The sequence below is a fragment of the Seriola lalandi genome, unplaced genomic scaffold (genome assembly GCF_002814215.2).
Source record: "Seriola lalandi dorsalis isolate HSWRI2012SDOR001 ecotype SW California unplaced genomic scaffold, Sedor1 jcf7180002054861, whole genome shotgun sequence".
Classification (NCBI taxonomy): Eukaryota; Metazoa; Chordata; class Actinopteri; order Carangiformes; family Carangidae; genus Seriola; species Seriola lalandi.
The window spans coordinates 2,516,082-2,535,100 of record NW_019525414.1 but is presented as its reverse complement, the minus strand read 5'-3'; the positions used below and the strand labels follow the sequence as shown (position 1 = coordinate 2,535,100).

General features: G+C 41.0%; 2 protein-coding genes across 4 annotated transcripts in view; one reads left to right on the top strand and one right to left on the bottom strand.

Annotated features, from left to right (window-relative positions):
- The window catches only part of LOC111670582 (TOX high mobility group box family member 2-like), a 78,047-nt gene extending 72,157 nt beyond the window's left edge, over positions 1-5,890 (top strand). For both annotated transcript variants that reach the window (XM_023427348.2, XM_023427349.2), the window contains 4 exons: positions 360-440; positions 2,180-2,578; positions 3,164-3,303; positions 4,199-5,890. In XM_023427348.2, coding sequence (XP_023283116.1) covers positions 360-440; positions 2,180-2,578; positions 3,164-3,303; positions 4,199-4,241 — 663 coding nt within the window. In that variant the 3' untranslated portion in view covers positions 4,242-5,890. The remainder of the gene's footprint in view (positions 1-359; positions 441-2,179; positions 2,579-3,163; positions 3,304-4,198) is intronic.
- Positions 5,891-8,700: 2,810 nt separating this feature from the next.
- LOC111670785 (large neutral amino acids transporter small subunit 1-like) lies at positions 8,701-18,933 on the bottom strand. Of its 2 annotated transcripts, none has more exons than XM_023427667.2 (11): positions 18,403-18,933; positions 17,282-17,812; positions 16,985-17,110; positions 15,024-15,129; positions 14,834-14,878; positions 14,188-14,311; positions 13,967-14,070; positions 13,543-13,639; positions 13,045-13,194; positions 11,076-11,250; positions 8,701-10,813 (listed from the first exon to the last, which is right to left on the bottom strand). In XM_023427667.2, the coding sequence occupies exons 1-11, from the start codon at positions 18,473-18,475 to the stop codon at positions 10,737-10,739; spliced, it is 1,608 nt and encodes a 535-aa protein (XP_023283435.1). In that variant the 5' UTR covers positions 18,476-18,933; the 3' UTR covers positions 8,701-10,736. The 2 variants fall into 2 exon arrangements, with proteins under 2 accessions (XP_023283435.1, XP_023283434.1); XM_023427666.2 differs by having other exon boundaries at positions 17,282-17,815; positions 18,403-18,918.
- Between the last annotated feature and the right edge of the window lie 86 nt (positions 18,934-19,019).

The window sequence follows — 19,019 nt, the reverse complement described above, 5'->3', positions numbered from 1 at the left end:
GTGGGGGTGGGGTGGAGAGAGAGAGAGAAGTTCCAGTTCATTTCTCGAGGTGGATTGGAATGGAAATGATGTGTTGCTACAACAGAGGGAGACACATTGAGATGAGAGAGTATTAGTGCTGTGATGAGGAAATAGAGGTGTTCTGTGCCATTGGCTCTGATGGAAAGGGAAACATTAAGGACATGTGTGTGTGAGTGCACATGTGTGTGTGCAGGATGTGTTTACGAAAGTGTTAGAGTGAGCTTAAAAACAAAAAAAAGCATATTTAGAGATGTGTGTCTGCCTGTTTATGAGCATGTCAACCTCTCCTCTCACCCGAAGCTTCTTGTTTTGATTTGTTTGTTTTTTTTCCTTCACAGGGGTACAAGAGGAAAACCGAGGCCGCTAAGAAAGAGTACCTGAAAGCCTTGGCCGCGTACCGAGCCAGTCTGGTTTCCAAGGTAACGCATATGACACACAGGCCCTGCCTAAGACTGATGAGAGATTGGATGGAAAATCCCTGCTAATGGGCTGGGTGGGGCTTCCTTGGGACGAGGTGGCGGTGTTAGTGGTGGCGGTGGTGGCCATATTTGGAACAATAATACCTGATTTCCATAGGGTGCAGATGTTGGGGGTTGGGGATTGTAGTTGGTATGGTGATAGAGGGTTGGGGGAGGGGTCAGCCAATCAGAACACATAAGCATATGGCCATAACATCTATGAGAGATGGAGGACAGAAAATGATGTGCTATATATACATGTTATCAGGTTTATGTCTGTTTTATGTGTAACTTTAGAAAACAGAGAGAATCTAGGATGTGTCGTACACTAACCTGTGTCATCACCAGTTTCCTCCATCTCATCATCTACAACAGAAAGTGCGTCCAAATCAAACAATCATTGGCTTTGCTGCCGTTTCCACCCCTAACACCATCCTGCTAATTCAGATCCATGACATCCTTTTTCGCCCAGTGAATGATGGTGTCTTGTATACACCAGCGTAGTAGCACAGAGAAGACAGAAAGCCAAAGAGGAGGGCTGTGGATTGCATTGTTTAGTGCCGTCTTACATTAACAACACACAATGTAGTGTGGGGAAGATTCCTTTTGTCATTCCATTTGTTCTGCAGGCAAACAGCCTCATTTCTCTGCCTGGGGTCCTGCATACATGTGTGTGTGTGAGTGTGTGTGTGTGCGCGTGTGTCCCTCTGCTTTTCCCATCTATCTGTCAAGGTGTCTATTGATCATTACCTCGGCCCCAGCTCTATTCATACAAATGGGCTCCATTACCTTCTAATCAACACTGATGGCTGGAGATGAGCAATCTGACAGTTCATCATAGAAGCCTGGAGAGGGTGGGGCAGGGTGGAGTTGGAGGTGGGGTATTTTGTGGGTGCTGCACCTGCTCAGAATGATACCATCCAGAATGACAAAAGTCAAGTTTGGTTGATTTGGGTGTTTTTTCTTTAAAGCACTGCAGCCCTTTTCAACCTGAAACCCGTCTCCCCATCTGTCAGCCCGTCTACGTGTGTGTGCCTGTGAAGTGTTGCAAAATGAATAGTGAGAGCTGTCAGACCAAGGATAGACAGAAAAATTAAATATATAGAGCCTCGTTACACAGTGCGCATCAATATGCTGAAAAAGATTTGCTGTTGGGAGGTTCGAGTGTCAACTGTCCTGTTAAAACTTTACTGGACAGCCACACCTGCTGTGAAGCAGCTGATCAGAGTTTAGATAGAATCGACCATCAAGGAGAGAGGATCATAATGTGTAAAATCATTTCCCATTAGCTTTGTGTAGCATAAATAAAGCCTGGGAATGGGGAAACAGCAGGACTGGTTCTGTCACTCTTCTCAGCTAAGCATATTTCCCAAACTGTTCCTTTAAATTCTTGTTTGTGAGTCCAACTAAAAGTAAAGATAAGGAAGTAGTTCCCTGAATGTCCCTGCAGCTTCCAGCCATATAATGAGACCCAGACTGACAAATGACGCAGATAGATACACGATAAAGGGCTGAGGTTTTGTTTTAAGTGTAATGGATGCTGCTATTACTAAAATGAGAGAGGAGATGTGTTGTGATCAGAGCTTGATGAATGATGATAAATGAGTTGTTGTGATGTTTTGATGGTTTCAGGTTGCAGATTACATGTCATTAATAGAGAGCTTGTTGTCTTATTAAAATTATGCACTTTTCATTCACAGACGTACAATGACCCTGAACCAAAAAGTGCCCAGCAGACCAGCCAGCCCTCCCACCTGCTTCCTCCCAAGCAGCCCCTGTACAGCGTGCCCCCCCAGCCCTCCTCACCCTACCTGGGCCCGCCGGGCTCCTTCCCCCTGTCGGACCTCCAGAGCTACGCTGGGCCGCCCCGTCACACCCTGGCCCAGACCCTCAGCCAATCCCAGATGCTGCCGCCCAGCATGAGTGCCTCTCCCCCAGCTCCCTTCCAGATTAGCCCGCCTCTGCACCCCCATGCCCAGCTCTCCCTGCACCAGAGCTCCCTGCTCAACCAGCCAATCCGCATGCAGCAGTCGCAGCCAATCATCTCACACCAAATGGGGCTCCAGGCACCTCTGCATTCCCCTCCTCTCAGCCAACAGGTTGGTCTAACCATTATTCAAATCTGTGAAATCAAACAACACACACATCGAGACATCATCACCTGCATTTACATCAGTAATTAACTTTTTTTTTTTTTTTTTTTAAAGCATAGAATTTTGAATTTAGTATTGTCTATTGTTTTCACCACTTGCTTCTATTTTCCAAATGGGAAAATTCTCAATTCACTCTCATTGTATAGGTTATAACAGGCCTCAGTCATTCTTTTAGCATATATGCATGAAAAAGAGCAACACTGATTTACTCTTTTTCTTTTCTTTTTTTTTCACCCTCTTTGTAGCAAAGCAACTATTCTCTTCCCTCCGAGACTTTAATGTCTCCAGTCCAACAGGGGGCTGTCATGTCATCAAAAGATATGTGATCTTTAGATCCTTTTTTAACCAAGCAATGAGAGTAAATGGGGAGAGAAAAACAGTGCTATCCCTGTTTCCCACTCTCAGTAGAAACTGATAAAGACCGCTGACAGTTTTTGTCCTCATACTGTAGTAGGTTCAGCTGACTCTAATAGCTGGCCATCGCAAAGCTATGACAATATAACCTCTTCTCCTCTCTTGTCCCCTCTACAGGGATTCTCCCACATTCAGGCTGATTACCAGAACAGTGTCGGGGGCTCACAGTCTCCAGGGGCCCCTAACCCAGTGCACGGCCAGAACCCAGACTGGGACAGCGAGTACTGCAACAGGGACTGTGGACCCAACCACTGCGGGTGAGCTCATCACATCAGTCACTATATTGTGTTAGGGTAGTGGTGGATGTTGTGTAATAGAACACAAGAAGAAGACATTAACCACAGGAAGGTGGTGAAAACTTGAATGCTTCGTTGTTGAGTAGTTGTCTGACAGTTACTTATTTTCCAAATGAGCTGCCCTAAACCACTTCACTCTCACACTCAGACTGCATTAATCATAAACTGCGATTTCCCTGCTAAAGCAAAGCATCTCCTTGAAATTGAAATGAGTAATGCAGCAGTAGAACAATGCTATTACCGAGCTTGGAAAAAGTGTGACATCCAATTAAGTTTCTCTGTGTTTTGCTTAGCACACATTGCCTTATTGAATCAAGCTATTAAAGCAGGTACAAGAGGAACATTGTTTTGTCTCACACCTGAAACGTGGTGTTGCTATTCCAGGAGGCAGAGGAGCTGAAAGTCAGTATCTCCTGTATTTAGAGCTGATTCATCTGTATGTCAAATAGGATCACGCCTGGGTCAAATCACGTTTGACGCTCTTTGAAGTATACTGAGTCTTTGCTTAAACCCTCTCCCTCAGTGTCAGATCATTGTAGTTTGGTGTTTTGGAGGGTACTGAATTATTTCCAGTGTGCCAGTAAAGATAACTGGAGAGCAGACTTTGTATTTGACATTTCAAGTACCAAGTGATCTGCAAATTTTGACTTTTGTATTTGTCTTCATGCTTATTGATGCATGTTGTCTGTCGGCAGCTTTTATGTTTGTTTTGGAGCCAGGCCTTCCTTGAAAAAGATTTCATAGTCTCGCTGGGATTTCATGGTGGAATACAGAAATACATGTAGTCAGAATATCATTGCATTCACATGTATCCATATATTCAGACATACATTAATACATGTTTCTTCTTCCTCAGCAGTGGCATGGGAGCCCGGGACAAGCCTCTCTACCTCACTTGAAGTTGAAAGACCTCCAAATGTCAGACTCCAGGGAGCTTTCCAACATAACAACAACGTCATTGATGTATCTGCTTCAACATCATTTTTGTTTTTCCTTTTTTTTTCTGATGGATTTTGAAAATCCCAAAGACTGCTACAGTAACTTCACCTATTTGCCAAGCACTTAGATCGGCCAGAAGCCTGAGGCACTTCTCTTGCTTTTTTTTTTTTTTTTCCTTATCAGTGAACTTTCCATTTTTTTGCGGGGGCAGTGAGCTTTAAGCTCATGCCAACATACTGGAAATGAAGACCAAAAGAAAACGTCTTCTCATCTTGTTTTGAATTTTTTAAAGATGCTTTTTTTTCCCCTCTTCACTCCATTACTCTGTGTTTGCCATGGACTGCCCTGATTGGGGAGATGAAATGCTCTAAGCAGACTCGAGCGTAGGGGTCTTGGGTAGAAAAGCTAATGCAGGAAACTAGGATATAGTCACCTCAGCAGGGGTGGATATACTTCAGGACTGACTGGAGCACCCTGACTGAGTAAAAGCAAAGAAAAATTTTAATGAAGATAGTCACAAACACATAAGACATTTGTAAATCATCCTTGCCCCTAGTAAAGGACTCCCTCATCTCCTTTATTTGTCACAGAGTGATTGTAAATATCACCAAAATGGATCCCTCTTATGTGTGTATTTAGCTGCAGTCCCTTGCTTTCATTTTTTTTTTTTTTCCCGTTAAACATTCTTTTTGTTTGGTTTTGTGATTTTCGTGCAGGCGGATTCAGTGAGGGAATACACACACTAAAACTTGTGTTGAAACTGTGTTCACTGGTCTCGTTTCTCTGCAGTCGAAAGAGAAACGCAAAGACTGAAAAACGCTCCATTTCCTCCTTAAAGTGGCGGAGCTCTGATAGAGAGTGTCACTCTCTACACACGGCCTCAGGACGTTACAAAACTGTAGAGGTCAAAGATTGAAACCTCTCCTTTTAGCTCCTCCTCCTCCTGGTCAATAAGGACCGCCCTCCCCACCTGTAACCCCACCCAACACCCCTTAGTCCTCACACCACTTGTACAGGTGAATAAAAAAAAGTTGCTAAATGTGAAATGTTACTAAAGAAAAAAAAAACATAACAGTGGGTTTTAAAGTTTTTGACTAGTTTTATTAGGTGTTTTAGAATTGTGTTGAACTCATCTTTATCATTTTTTGTGAAGAAAAAAAATCTTAAGATATTTTGTTTTTTCACTGTAGCAGGATTTGCGTTTCAGAGGAACGGTGATGGGGGTAGATATTATAATTTTTTTGTGTATAAACCTGCCAAATGTACTTCTTTAATTTGTAAAGCCAGTGATAAGAGAACCCATTTTGTTTTGTTGAATATCATGTTTTACAATATGGTCATTCTATTTAATTTGGTTGCAGGTTTCACATCTATTTATGAATGATATGAAGTAACATTTTGGCTTAATTTCATCAGGGTGCATTATTATTATTATTATTATTATTATTATTATTATTATTGCTCAAACAACATGATTATTAGAATAATAAATATTTTTTCAGAAATTTTCGTTGGTGCAATACCAGTGTACCAGCATTAGATTCATTTTGTGTCACAGATATTTCTTTTGTTTTCTTTTGTCTGTAATAAAAATGTTTAAAGTGGAGAAGTGGACGTGCACGTCTCTACTTATTTGGATTGTGTGGCTGTGGTTTACATTACTGAGTCTCAACACATTCATTAGTAATTTGATGCGTAGCACCTGATAGCTGCAGGAGCCTATAAACATAACTTTGCATTCCCCCTGCATGTGTCTGAGGTTAATTAGGAGAATTATCTTTGATGTTGCAGAAGTTAATGTGACTGCGGTCATGTGGCTCATTAGGTGAGAAGTTTAGGCTTCCTGGTGTACATTCACTCAATGAACTTTAACCTTTTCACAGATTTTTCTTTCTTTCTTTTTCTTTTTTCCTTTTTTTTTTTTTTTTTTTAAATCCAGACATGATTAATATAGTAAATCAAGCAATATTTTTCTGCCCGCTGGCCATGTTTTTTGGCAGTGGTGTGATGATGAAACGCGGTTGATGCAGCAGTACACAGTCTTTCAGAGAACTACCTGAGGAGAAAAAAAGGACTGCCTTTTACTTACGAATTTCACAGTTGGATTAAAGGTAGAATAGAAATGGAATCTATCATCCCTCCCCCTCAGCTCTCTCTCTCCTTCTCTCTCTCCTCTCTCTCTCTCTCTCTCTCTCTCTCTCTCTCTCTCCATGATCATGATGATGATGATGACGCAGTGCCCCCTAGAGATGATTCAGAAAACTCACCAAAACCCCTCCAGTTCTCCTGTACTCAGACTGAAGACACTCAGTTCTTTGCAGTTTAATGACTTCAGTTAGACTCACTGTGAAGTGTTTTGATGATAATAGAGGAGATCAAGGGACCATCATTAACACTACCCAGTTGCCCTTGTGCAAGGCTTTCAACCCATAACTGTGGTTTTAGGGCAGCTGAGCTTCCACATGTGAATGTGTGAACAGGGCAGTCTTGGAAAAGAAATAGGGAAGTAGTCTGGTTTAATAAATGTAAGAACTGAAATAAAATAATATGAGAAGAACTCCACTATAAAATGAAGGATTAACAGCAGATATGATAACACCATTAACTATGGGCACAACTATTATTATTTTCACCGTTACAATCAACAATCAGCAGTGTATACTGCTGTCCATGGTCTCTCTCTCTCTCTCTCTCTCTCTCTCCTCCCCCACCCCCTCTTTGTCCTCTCAAACCCAACAACCCCCCACCCCCCACACACCCACCCCCAGTTCGGTTAGAGATTTCTTCCTGTTAAAAGGGAGTTTTTCAGCCCCCATGTCGCCATGTGCTGCTCTTTGTGGGAACTGTTGGGTTTCTCCCTATAATAAAGTCAGATCTCGACCCTGTAACATGCCGTGAGATAATGTAGATTATGATTTGGTGCTATAAAAAAAGAAGAGAAAAAAAAAACTCAAGAGCACCGGAGAAGTTACATCATGTGAACTGACTACCCTTTAAATGGAAAGGAGCAAATGATAGATTTTATACTGCACCTCGCTTTAAAGACAGATGTTGTATAATGTTTTACATACAAACACTATTGTGTTTCATTTCAAATGTATGACAGCAGGACCTCACTACTCCTATTGATGTTCCTCTATCTCCATCTGCTGGCTATGTCTGGTAAGTCTCTTGTTCTACGTCAAAAACAATTAAACATTTGCTCTTCATACTTTTTTCCAGAACTATAAAACAATAATTAGATACATGATAGGGAAACACATACTATTTCCTGTTGAGTCTAATGAATCCCCAAACCGAGGAGTGTCCTAAAACCGAGCATTCGATGTGCAAAAGTCGTTTGATGAGCCCAGCAATTGTGATAATGTTTTGTCTTGAAAGAAGCCAAAAAACTTTACCAAAGGATAACAACTTGTTCAGATAATATCTGAACATCAACTGTCTATTTCTTCAGACGCTCAGGGGACAAGTCGATTTATTTCACCCCACTTGCAGAATTCTTCTTGTTTTATGAAAAATAGATTGTGAAGTCTCAATACAAACAACTAAATTATGTGTACAGATTGATGCTGATGATGTGTTTGCTGTGAAGTTGAGTCAGTTTCACCTCTGCTAGATATAAATAATTGAAACTCCATGTTTCATTGATAGTTTTGCTCAGGGGTTATTTCGCAAAGCAGATAGCTTACTTAAGAAAATATTTCATAGTGGGTTTGGGTGTGATCTGACTGTCTGACTCCTGATTTAAGGTTTCATATGTGCGCTCTCCGTAACGATAACAAAAGTCCTGCAGACCTGCTTTGATATTACATTCGACTCTAAAAACAGTTGAAACCACTGAAGCCGGGCTTTAGCTTTATTATTGCACCAATTAAATGAACCATTCAAGTCCCTGTTCAGTTGCCACACTTTTTCTAGAAGGTATCAAAATACTCCATACGTCACTTGTGCAATATTGGCTCATTGCCTGCCCAATCTCCGATCACTAATATTGTCTCCAGGAGCTGTGATACTGGTTCCATCAGTAGCCATCAGACCCTCTCATTTCCTCCTCAGGCGGATATGAACTCTCCTGACAGTACAGGCATCAGCGGCATCATTGTCTGACAGCCAACAAACAAGACAAGACAAACAAGAAGAGACAGAGCATTTCATACAGATCACGGTCCAGACACTTGATGGCTGAGGCGATAACGCCATCGGACGACATTTTGAGAAAATTGTGCTTGTGAAACATCCTCATTTGGATCGGAGCTATCGTTGTGTTTTGGGATTTGAAAGTGTTATCTTTTCCTTTTCGTTAACTGATGCAAGTATATTAGGACACTGCATTTATGCACCAGTGGGGAATCAGATTTTCACTCCTCAGAGGAACATTAGTTGAGATTTTTCATCCTCTGTACAAAACACAAACCAAAATTTGAACAAAAATATTTTTTATTATTACATGTACCTGCCATGGTCACTGATATACAACAGTTACAATAACTGACATAGGTACTTTCAGGTTTTAAGATTAAAAATATGCCATTAGAGTTCTTTTTCTCTCCATAACAATTCATTAAAGGCATTATCAATTCATACATATAGTAATGCTTTGTATCCACAGACCAAGTATGTTGTGCATAACATAAATTGTACGATGAGGCCAACGGAAACCGTGTATCTTCATAGTCTCAATCAATAATATAGTGTGTGCTTTTAGACACTTGTGCTCCCTGTTTGAATCAGATTCAGTTCACATAGGTTTTGATTCTTCCAGCATTGTGCTGTTTGTTGGTTTGCTCTGACTGTGATGAAGATTTAAAAAAATCATGAGGTGAAAATGGTGCTTTACTTTAAAAACTGTGCCTTCATATCAACTTCTTTTCCTTAAAATCTGTTGTAAACATTAGCTGCTGTAGGGATGTCCATCCCTCTCCCTTTTACATGTAAATTAATTTCATTTCCGTGGTGGTGTTTTAACCTTTGATTGATCATTGTCCAATTTGCTGTTCCCATCAGCAGATGATGGTTGAGGAGCGAGAACAAAGATGTCGGACGTAGTTTTCTATCAGTATTTCCCATTCATGGTGGAGGAGTGTCTCTCTGTTGCCACCACCGGTTGATGTTTAAAGGGACTGTCGCTCTATTCTAGACTTGTTTCCTCTGGGAGCTTGAGCGAACTGGGAAAGTGCTTCCAATAACTCTGGGAAAGCCTCAGATATTCAGTTTAAAAGTTTGGTTTTTTTATATGTACAATTCCTATTTTAAAAATGAGCAACATTCATTTTGGTCTTACAGACACAATAAAACAAAAACGAAAAAAAAAACTGGAATATCAGCACTGACACGGCCGGCACAGATAATACATACACCCAATACAAAACACTAACACTACAATGTAATTCACTAAATACAGCCACTAGAATGACATCTATTCAGATCTTCAGTTTCTTATAATAATGCCTCACAAACAGGTGCTGGTATCCACTGTCATTTTGTCAAATATCATCACGTATGGAGCGCTGACAGTGAGAATGAAATGATACAGGAAACAGACCTGCTTCACAGCAACACATCATAAGGAAACATTACAAACACTGTCTTATCTCACTTCACTTTGTGCTTTAAGATTGTGCTGTGGATTCATTTTATGAATGAATACAAAAAAATACAAATATAGAAATCAATATTAATGAACACAAATATTAGTAGCTTATGTGTATAATTGAATCAGTGTTATGTTAGTGAACCGCTCCTTCCAACCCTGACCTTTTTTAATACACTGCACTGATTGTTTCTTTTAACTGCAATGAATCCACTCATCATTAACCATAGCATAGAGTCGATTCTATTAAACTGTAAACTATAATAAACTATGTCTAGTTTTGGTTGTTAGTGTTTAGCAAAAGTAAAGAAAGTTAATTTTTTTTATTTGTCTCATTAAACTACTCATTTGTACACTTCAGGCGAACAATAAACTTGTTGTTTTAGGCCACTAGAATATATTGTCTGGAGCTTCTGCTGCTGTGTTTTCAGTATACAATTAATTATGTGTCTGGCATCAAGATCAGCGCACGACTTCCCATTAACTAACTAGCATGCAACATATAAGCATGTTCTAGCATTAACGGAGATACAACTGCGAAACAGATTCAGAATAAAAGCAGCGTCTCAATTTCATAGATTTTGATATTTTAAACACCATGTAGTGTCCAAAGAGTTTGTTCACAAGAGCATACACACATTAAACGCTCCTTTACCAAGAGTGCCGGGCTGCTCTCGCACACTTGTACAGTATAAACCAATTTGTTCCACAGTTACCTGCATTTTTTGATAAAGGTAAAAATATTTAAAAAAATAAAAAAAGAAGTTGCTGGAGCCGAATTACAAATGAATGAATGTAAACATGTCAAGAATTGTTCAGATAAAAATATTGACTCAGTCCTGCATCTGGTTCAGTCCGTCCAGCGTTACTCAGCCGCCTCACGTTGCCCCCTCTCCTCAGGAACAGACATGAAGATCTTCTGACAGAACATGGTGAAGATTTCTGAGGAGAAACAGCTCGTCACATTAGACACGTCTGTTTTCTTTTAGCTCGGGTACTGCAGATCAAATGCTGACAGATCTTATTAAACATCGGCTCAACACCTTGGTTTGAGTCCTTCACACAGACTTAATAAACAAACGAATGTATCAGTGCCCGTGGCAGATATTCTCACATAACAAACCGTAATGAAAGCGTCTCCCGCCTCCCGCTTGAACAAAAACAGACAAAGACACTATGAAAAAACAAAAAATGTCACACTCACCCAGCATCTTCTTGACCACATGGGGTTTCTTCCACTTGTAGCCCAGTAGGTATGCTGGGATGCCTGTGAGAATAATGCTGCTGCCTACCAGGCACTCGAATGGAGCTGCCCAGAAGGACACGACGATCATGAAGACACAGCCCAAAACGAAAGTCACGGGGATGAAGAGATACACCTGCAGAGAGAAAACAACAGATGAAGTTTGTTCTAGTTGAGAAAAGAGGACAGAGCATAAAATACTATTATTATCGTTATAATTTGGCAAAGTGACTAGAGAATTGAATTTCAGGTAATATGTCTTTTCATATCAAATTTATGACAACTCTCAAAATTAAATATGAATCCCTCCCTTTAAATATCATGTACTGAACTTTACTCATGTAAAAACATGCAACAATAACAGAGTTCTTAATATTTGCAGCTTTACCTGATGATGTTATAAGAGAGTTGATAATGCTACAATAAGTAGTTGAAGTCGCCTTATTGCCTTTTCTGCGTATATTATCACATCACCCAGATAGAACCAGCAGAAGAAAGTAACAATTCTCTTCTTGTACTTAACTTGAATAATTCCACTTTCTGCTGTTTTGTTGCTACTTTTAAAACTCAGCAGGAAAAATTGTGCTTTTTATTGCACTACAGTTATTTCACAACTTCACTGGTTATTTTTGCAGATTCAGATTTATGATACAAAATATAATCAACAAAAAAAATCTTATGATCTGTTTTTTTAAGACTTTATTTATCCCCAGGGAGGAATTCACAAGTTCCCCAGCAGTATATAAAGTTTATCATCTCATCAGTAATTATGATTGAGTTATATGATATACAGTATTCTGAAAAGAGCCATTCTACATAATGAGTACTTTAGTATGTTATGATGGCTATTTACGTTGTGATGGCACTTTCTTTCACCACCGGTTAAAACGGTTACATCCTTTTGTGAATAACAACCATCATCATTATTATTATTATTATAATAATGTGATTATATTGTCATCTGTGCTTTTATTACATTTTGCCAGGTCTTATTAACAGGTATTGTTAGACTTTGATCAGTTTGAACATTCTGAGAATCTTGCAGTACTTTCATTATTGATCATCACGAGGTTATGAAGAGAAATGAATTGTTGTTCTGACAGAAGCTAAATTTAGATGTAAAAAAATGTCTTGTTTCATGAAGGGTTTACACATGAAGAGGAACGCTTCATTTCTTTCTTATAAAACAAATGGGCTGCGAGCACTCAGGCTCAAAGGAGAGATGAAAGACTAAAGTCAACTAAAGTAATATTCCCATGATGAACCAGAAACAAAGAGCCATGTATTCATGCAAACACCACTCCCATCCTGAAATCACAGTATTGTTCCACTTCCAACTAATAACAACAGCAGTGATACAATAGTTGTTTCATAAAAAAAAGTGAAAGCTTTATAAAACCAGGAGACATGTTTATGTTTGAGGCAGACAGAGAAACTGGCTGAGGTTCAGTTTGAGCCAAGGTCTTGCATCATTTGTCTCAAATCCTTTTAAATGGACTTTTCGCTGATAGATCAGGGGCCAGTTTCACCAAGATATCTCAGACTGGTCTGTAGAGTCGAGCCAGTCTTACCAAGGTCACCGTGGTAACAACCAGTGACACCTGCGCTGAGCAGTAGCACCCAACAACGAAAAACAGGCAAACGGGGCTCATAATTTGTGCTTTGCTATCATTGTTGTGGAGAGAGTGAGCCTCAGTCAGCCATTTTTTTTTTAAATTTTGTTAAAATGTCTTAGATTACTCAGAATTCATTGTACCACAGTCAGGCTTAAGATGGTCAAGAACTACACTGCTTTGTGCAACGGTTAATTTAGACGTATATTTGACGTCTAACTATTTGTTATAATTAAGACATAGTCAACGTCTATTCGTGAAACCATCCTGTAGTGCAACCACCTGTAAATACAACCATTCACACATGGGTGCTCTACCTTAATGGGCCTTCTGAGGTCGGGCTTGGTGACGCGCAGCCAGACCATACCAGCAATGGCCATACCAACACACAGCCATGTGAAGAAGCTGAAGAGATTGATGACAGAGAAGATGTCCTGGGAGATGGCATACATCATGGACAGCAAACACTGATATAAGGGGGAAAAGAACACAGGATGATATTAGGCTTTCATACATTAAGCACAAACACACACATGATTAGTCCTCTTTTTAGATAATAACCATATTCAACTGCCAGAAACCTGCTGATGCTGTTGCAAAACCTTTGGTTGAAGATAGACTGAGATCAATAAAGGTCATACATGATTTAAAGCATCTTTATTTACCGTAACCTGATTGGATGTTATCAGAGGTTCTTGGGTTAATTTGACACTTAATTTGACAATTTGAGCACTTTCTAATGGTGATGATTTGTAATACACAAAAGTAACGGATTACTGATTATCACTGTCAGATGTAAGTAGCCGGAGTCTTACTGTGAAGATGAGGGACGGCACTGGTGTGAAAAGGTCTGTGTGAACCAATCCCAGAGCAGCAGGGAGTTGACCCTCTCGAGCTCCAGCATAGAACAACCTAGAAGAGAGAAAGCTCTTTCATGGTTATTTTGTGATGAAACAGTTGGCCTAGATAAAATGTCCAACCAATCCAAACAGCTTCAGATTTAGGAACAACTCCCTCTTACCCACCTATCATATGAAACTTGACATCCTCCCAACATTTTTTAAGTCTTCACCTCTAAAGTCGAATATCCTTTTCTCAAAACATCACGACTCCATGTTAACCATTGCAAATGAATACTTTATTTTCTACTACAACTTCTTTATGTGCACTCAACATTTGGTTGTATTAAAGTGGCAAAATGTTATGCTGTATATTATTACTCTATGTGTGAACACACACCGTGCTGAGGTGAAGAGGGATCCGTTGACAGCTCCAAAGCAGGACAGTCCCACAAAGACAGGAATCAGCCACGACATCACACCAAGATGGTACTCCCCAAAACTCTGCAAAAACCAGCACAATCAGTAACATATATGAAGGTAGCTGTTTTGTTTTGTGAAAAAAAAACTAAAACAACCAACCCAAATCTAAGAACTTTTGGACAGAAGTGTGATGCTCACCACGGCAACAGCCTCGGACTCGACCATGACTTCAGGAGAGATGGTGGTGAAGTAGGCCAGGTTGGTCAGAACATACACCACCGTCACTATCGGCATGGATATGATGATAGCCAAGGGCAGGTTCCTGCAGTCGGAGTGGTCAGAGGTCACTTGAGAAAAGAATCCCTTAAAAACATATTTTCCAATAACATCTGCTGTCTGTAATATTTGTTTCCACTGTATTTATGAGATCAGTGATTGGGCTTGTGGTCCGTTTCATGCAATGTGATCATACAATTTCATATATTTTTATACGGTTAGTTGTGTACAGTGATCGGTTGTGATAGATAATATAATATTCTAAAGCATAAGCATCACATGCACCTCGATAAAATGGAATATTTGAGGCGTCACACAAGGAGTAGACAAAACAACTGGAACATCTAATCATGCAAAGTGTTTGTCAAGACTGGCAGAGAGATGTGGATTCTGTTATTGCATTGGTTTGCATTATATTGTATGGTATTCCCATTGCTTTGTCCAGCCCCTCTATACTGTATTTCCATGCAGTCAACTGAGGATAAACAAGCTCAGACATGGATGTTAGCTAATATTTACAGGAGAGTCTGTACAATCCTCAAAACAACCTTCATCACATTTAAGTCACCTCTCTGGATTGATCATCTCCTCGGTTACGTAATTCAGGTAATTCCTAGAAAAAAAACAAAGAGTTCAACATTATTGTAGGGATTGGGAAAAAAAACTGTAATTACTGTATATTGCACAGCAAAAGCAACAAACAAATCATTTCTATTTTTGGTCTGTAAACACATCAATATAGGTCACAAATGCCTCACCAGCCTCCGAAAGCAAAGAGACCGCTGTACAAAGCCAAGACAATGTTGTCAACCCCCCATTTGCTGCCTTCAAATGCCTTGTCTGGTGCCAGGTACGGCACATCACCTGCACGCAGAAGAAATAAGAGGTTAAGGACAACTGAGAAACCTCTTTCCACACTAACAGGTTTAGCTCATAAAGTTGGTATGTGGTTTCATAGACATTAAATGGATTCTCATTCAGGGCTGCTGCCACTGTTTTATTTCTTGTGTCAAGGTCAGTGTGTTGCTGCCTGCCCCTGGACAGGCTTGACATTTTCAACCAGCAGCCAGTTGGTACTTCATCTGAGCGCTTTCCCTCCTGGTTTGAACATTTCCTATTATGTATAAACATAAACATGTCCTGCCCAGCTGCCATTTAAATGTGAGCAGAAATACTGTATCTTTAAAGCTCAGTCCACCCATTTACTCATAGCAGCTACAGAAACCAGAGCATCATCAGCGAGGGCAGCTTGAAGTCTGGCTTCTGCGTGACTCCCATCTCTACCTGTCGCTTTCAGATGGTAATGACTTTCCTTTCCATGAGGCCTGTTATACACGCATTATTTTCTCACTCAGTCCTCTGAACAGCCGGCGAGCCTCGCCGCCTAGTTTCCATGGTGACACAGCGTAGAGCACAATGGTGGTGTGCATGGCTTTGCAAAAGAGGGGGGAGAGCAGCAGATGTAGCATGGAGCGAACGATGGCCACTCTCTCTCCACTCCTCTCTTCCCGCGCTCTTTCATTTTGAATCGCATGACTGGAGCAGATTCAGCCACTTTGCTGTTTCAGTTTTGAATGGTATACATAAGGAGTGTGGAGCCGACATTTCACATGTGAAGCAAATGAGCAGTGGTCGTCTCCCTCCATGTTTAGGGGCAGTGGTATGGATGAAATTGTCTCTTTTTTTTTTTGCATCAATGTCTCATCATTTTTCCACTTCCACTAAATCTATTCGATCATATTCTGTGAGATACATATAGCAGAAATGCATCATGTATGAAACCGATTATGCTCAGCAGCAAGTTCAAAGCACACCCACACGGACACACACGTGCACATGGCTGCACACTCACTCAGACTCAATTACATGGCTGCAGACAGACGAGCCTTGTGTTCAGACTCAGCAACTGTGCAAACGAACTGAAAGGAGGGCAGTCTGCTTGGTTGGGCTCATTAGTGTTGGTCAACAATTTGTTGATCATTAAAGACAAAAAATAATAATAAATAAACCCCAGTTTCAGTGCTGGTAGATATTGTCACACAAGGATGAATCATTAATGTTACTTTGTTACATTAATGAAACTATATGAAACCTACAAATTGTAATAGTATAGTGTAAACGTCACTTTTATTACCATCATTATAGCACTAAACAACAGTGGAAACAAAAGGAACGGAAGAAATATACATTAAAATATCTACTACTTTGTGTATATAAAATGTTTGCAATCACATCATGTGGTAGAGTTCGAATGATCATTTAAGTATATTTTAATATTGTTTGAAATTATGAGGGTTAGGGGTAATTTAGCTAAGATCATTGTGCTATGAAATTATCATATAGTCACATGCCTCATCACACAAAAAAGAACCACTTTTTCATTCACACTGAAGTCATGAATAGTTTTAAATGTATTGTAAATGTATCTACCAAACACACTGTCTAAACTCTAAGGTTTCACAAAAGTCCATCTTAATACGGACCAACTAGTCTAACTTTTCTTTGTCTGTTCAGTTGAGCATCGACTTGGATGATACCAGATAATGATATAGACTGAACTTCAAACCCCAGCTGTAGGTCATTTTGTAGACCTGTGACTACAGAGCGCTAGATGACTATTACACAGCACAGTATTACAAAGATCCCTGGAAAAATTTAGACAATCTGGGGTTTTTAGTGGCTGCTTCGCTCTGTCAGTCCATGAGTAAGTGTGACTCACCTGTGAAAATCTGTATGAAGCCAAAGAGGATAATGATGATCAGAGCTAGCAACTTGGAGGCCGTGAACAAGTCCTGGACCTTGGTAGCCGCTCTCACACTGATACAGTTTACAAACGTCAGGGATGCTACAGGAGGTGGGAGATACAAAACAGAATAGTATCAGGAATTAGGGGAATAATCACCTGGAATTAAGTGCATCAAACATGTGGATCCTAAGTTATTTTTCAGTAGAGGAAGAGATTATGTTTCTACTGTTACTCTTCGTAAAGTAACCCCAGCCAACAACCCCCACTCACTAAGACACAGGCAGGCAATCAGCTTGGCAGCACTGTCGGGCACGGCACAGTTTGGGTAGAGAGGTTTCAGAAGATAGGTTGCAAACACCAGCGACACCACATATTGTGACGATGGCCGAATGATGAGCATCTCCACCCACAGCTTCAGAAAGGCCGCTAGTTCGCCATACACCTCCAAGATGTAAGTGTAGTCTCCCCCTGACTTAACGATGGTTGTGCCCAGCTCGGCGTAACATAGGGCACCCATGGTAGAGACCACTCCACAAGCAGACCAGATGATCAGGGAGAGCCCAGCTGAGCCGGTCTCTTTGACCACACCTGTCGGAGTGACGAAAATGCCAGAGCCAATGATGGTGCCTATGATCATTCCCACACCATTGAAGAGGGTGATGCTGCGTTTCAGCTCGATCTTCTCCCCTTTGGCAGGTGAGCCATTAGTGGGGCTTGTGGCGGTGGGAGCAGAGACCATGGGGGTAGATGGAGATGCTGGCTGCTCCACAATCAGACCATCTTGGTCTGGGTCAACGTCAGCTGCTGGAAGAGAGAGGACAAGAGAGTTTCACATGTGTGGTACGATCATTTAGTTTTGCCAGTATTCATAAGAAAAGAGAGAAGAAAAATCAAGGTCTTTGACTTTCTCGCTGTTGGGACATTTTTTCTAATGTCAGTCCATGTCTCCAGCAGCAAAGCATACATGTGGTGTACATACTGGATCAGGAATTTCAGTACATCTGTAGCGAGGACTGTTTAAGAACAGGTCACACTGGCTCATCAGGGCTACTATTAAAACCGGTTTCTCAAGAATGACGCCTTATTTCTCCAATTTACCCCTCCTTCCATTACTGTCAACACAGAACACGTCAGGTAATTGTGTTTACGGGCCCAGTATAGGGGCGAGTCACACACACAATCTGCTTTTTTATTAAATATGTTCTATTCCCTTTCCTGTCACCTTGCTCACCTGTCATCATCATCACACAAAAAAGCATGATGTATCGCTATAGCTACATCAGCCTGTATGTACTCTTGCATCAGGCATTGTTGCATCAGAGCGCATGGCGGATTAATGCAGCAGTGCACCATGTGGTATCTACAGGAGTGTGAGCGTGCACTGTACCTACCCCCCATCTTCTCCTGGCTCGCCGCCTTAGCAACACTCTCCTTGCTCCGTGATTTCAGCTCCGGTTCAGCCATCTTCCCTCTCAGTCTGGGTCCCCTTGTCTTGTCTTTTTCCTCCTGCCCCCTCTTCCTTCCTCCCTTTATGTCCCCTTCCTCCTCCTGCCTGAATTTCCTCCTATCTCTGTCTCACACATGCACACACACACACAGACACACAGACACACACACACAATCCCTCCCTCCCCTCCTCACTCTCTCTCTCTCTCTAACCTTCCCTGATTCGTCCACTCTCACACACATGCACACACACTCTCCTCTTCATTTGCACACACTGCCTTCGTCACTCAGACTTCATCTGACCCTGATCCTCTTGCTGTCTCTCCCTCCCTCCCCTCTGTCTACAGCAGGGAGGAGCTGAACCTTTGTGATGCTGCTGCTGCGTGAGCCTACGCCCTCTCCAAATGAATGATGGGATATCTCAAAAGGAGGAAGTAGGTTACCTGCAGGCACCATTTGCATGGCCACCATGTGACGCTATAATCTTCTTGTGTACTGCCTAATCCAGTGGCATACAGGGTGTTTGTGTGTTATCTTATGTTAGTGTATTAGGGAAGGATGC

Excerpts from the sequence above, each read along its gene's own strand:
- LOC111670785 (XM_023427666.2), bottom strand. The coding sequence starts at position 18,475 with ATGGCTGAACCGGAGCTGAAATCACGGAGCAAGGAGAGTGTTGCTAAG. Across the intron at positions 17,111-17,281 it reads GATTGCCTGCCTGTGTCTTA|CATCCCTGACGTTTGTAAAC; the intron begins GTGAGTGGGGGT and ends CACCTCCTGTAG. Across the intron at positions 14,312-14,833 it reads GAGATGATCAATCCAGAGAG|GAACCTGCCCTTGGCTATCA; the intron begins GTGACTTAAATG and ends CTCCGACTGCAG.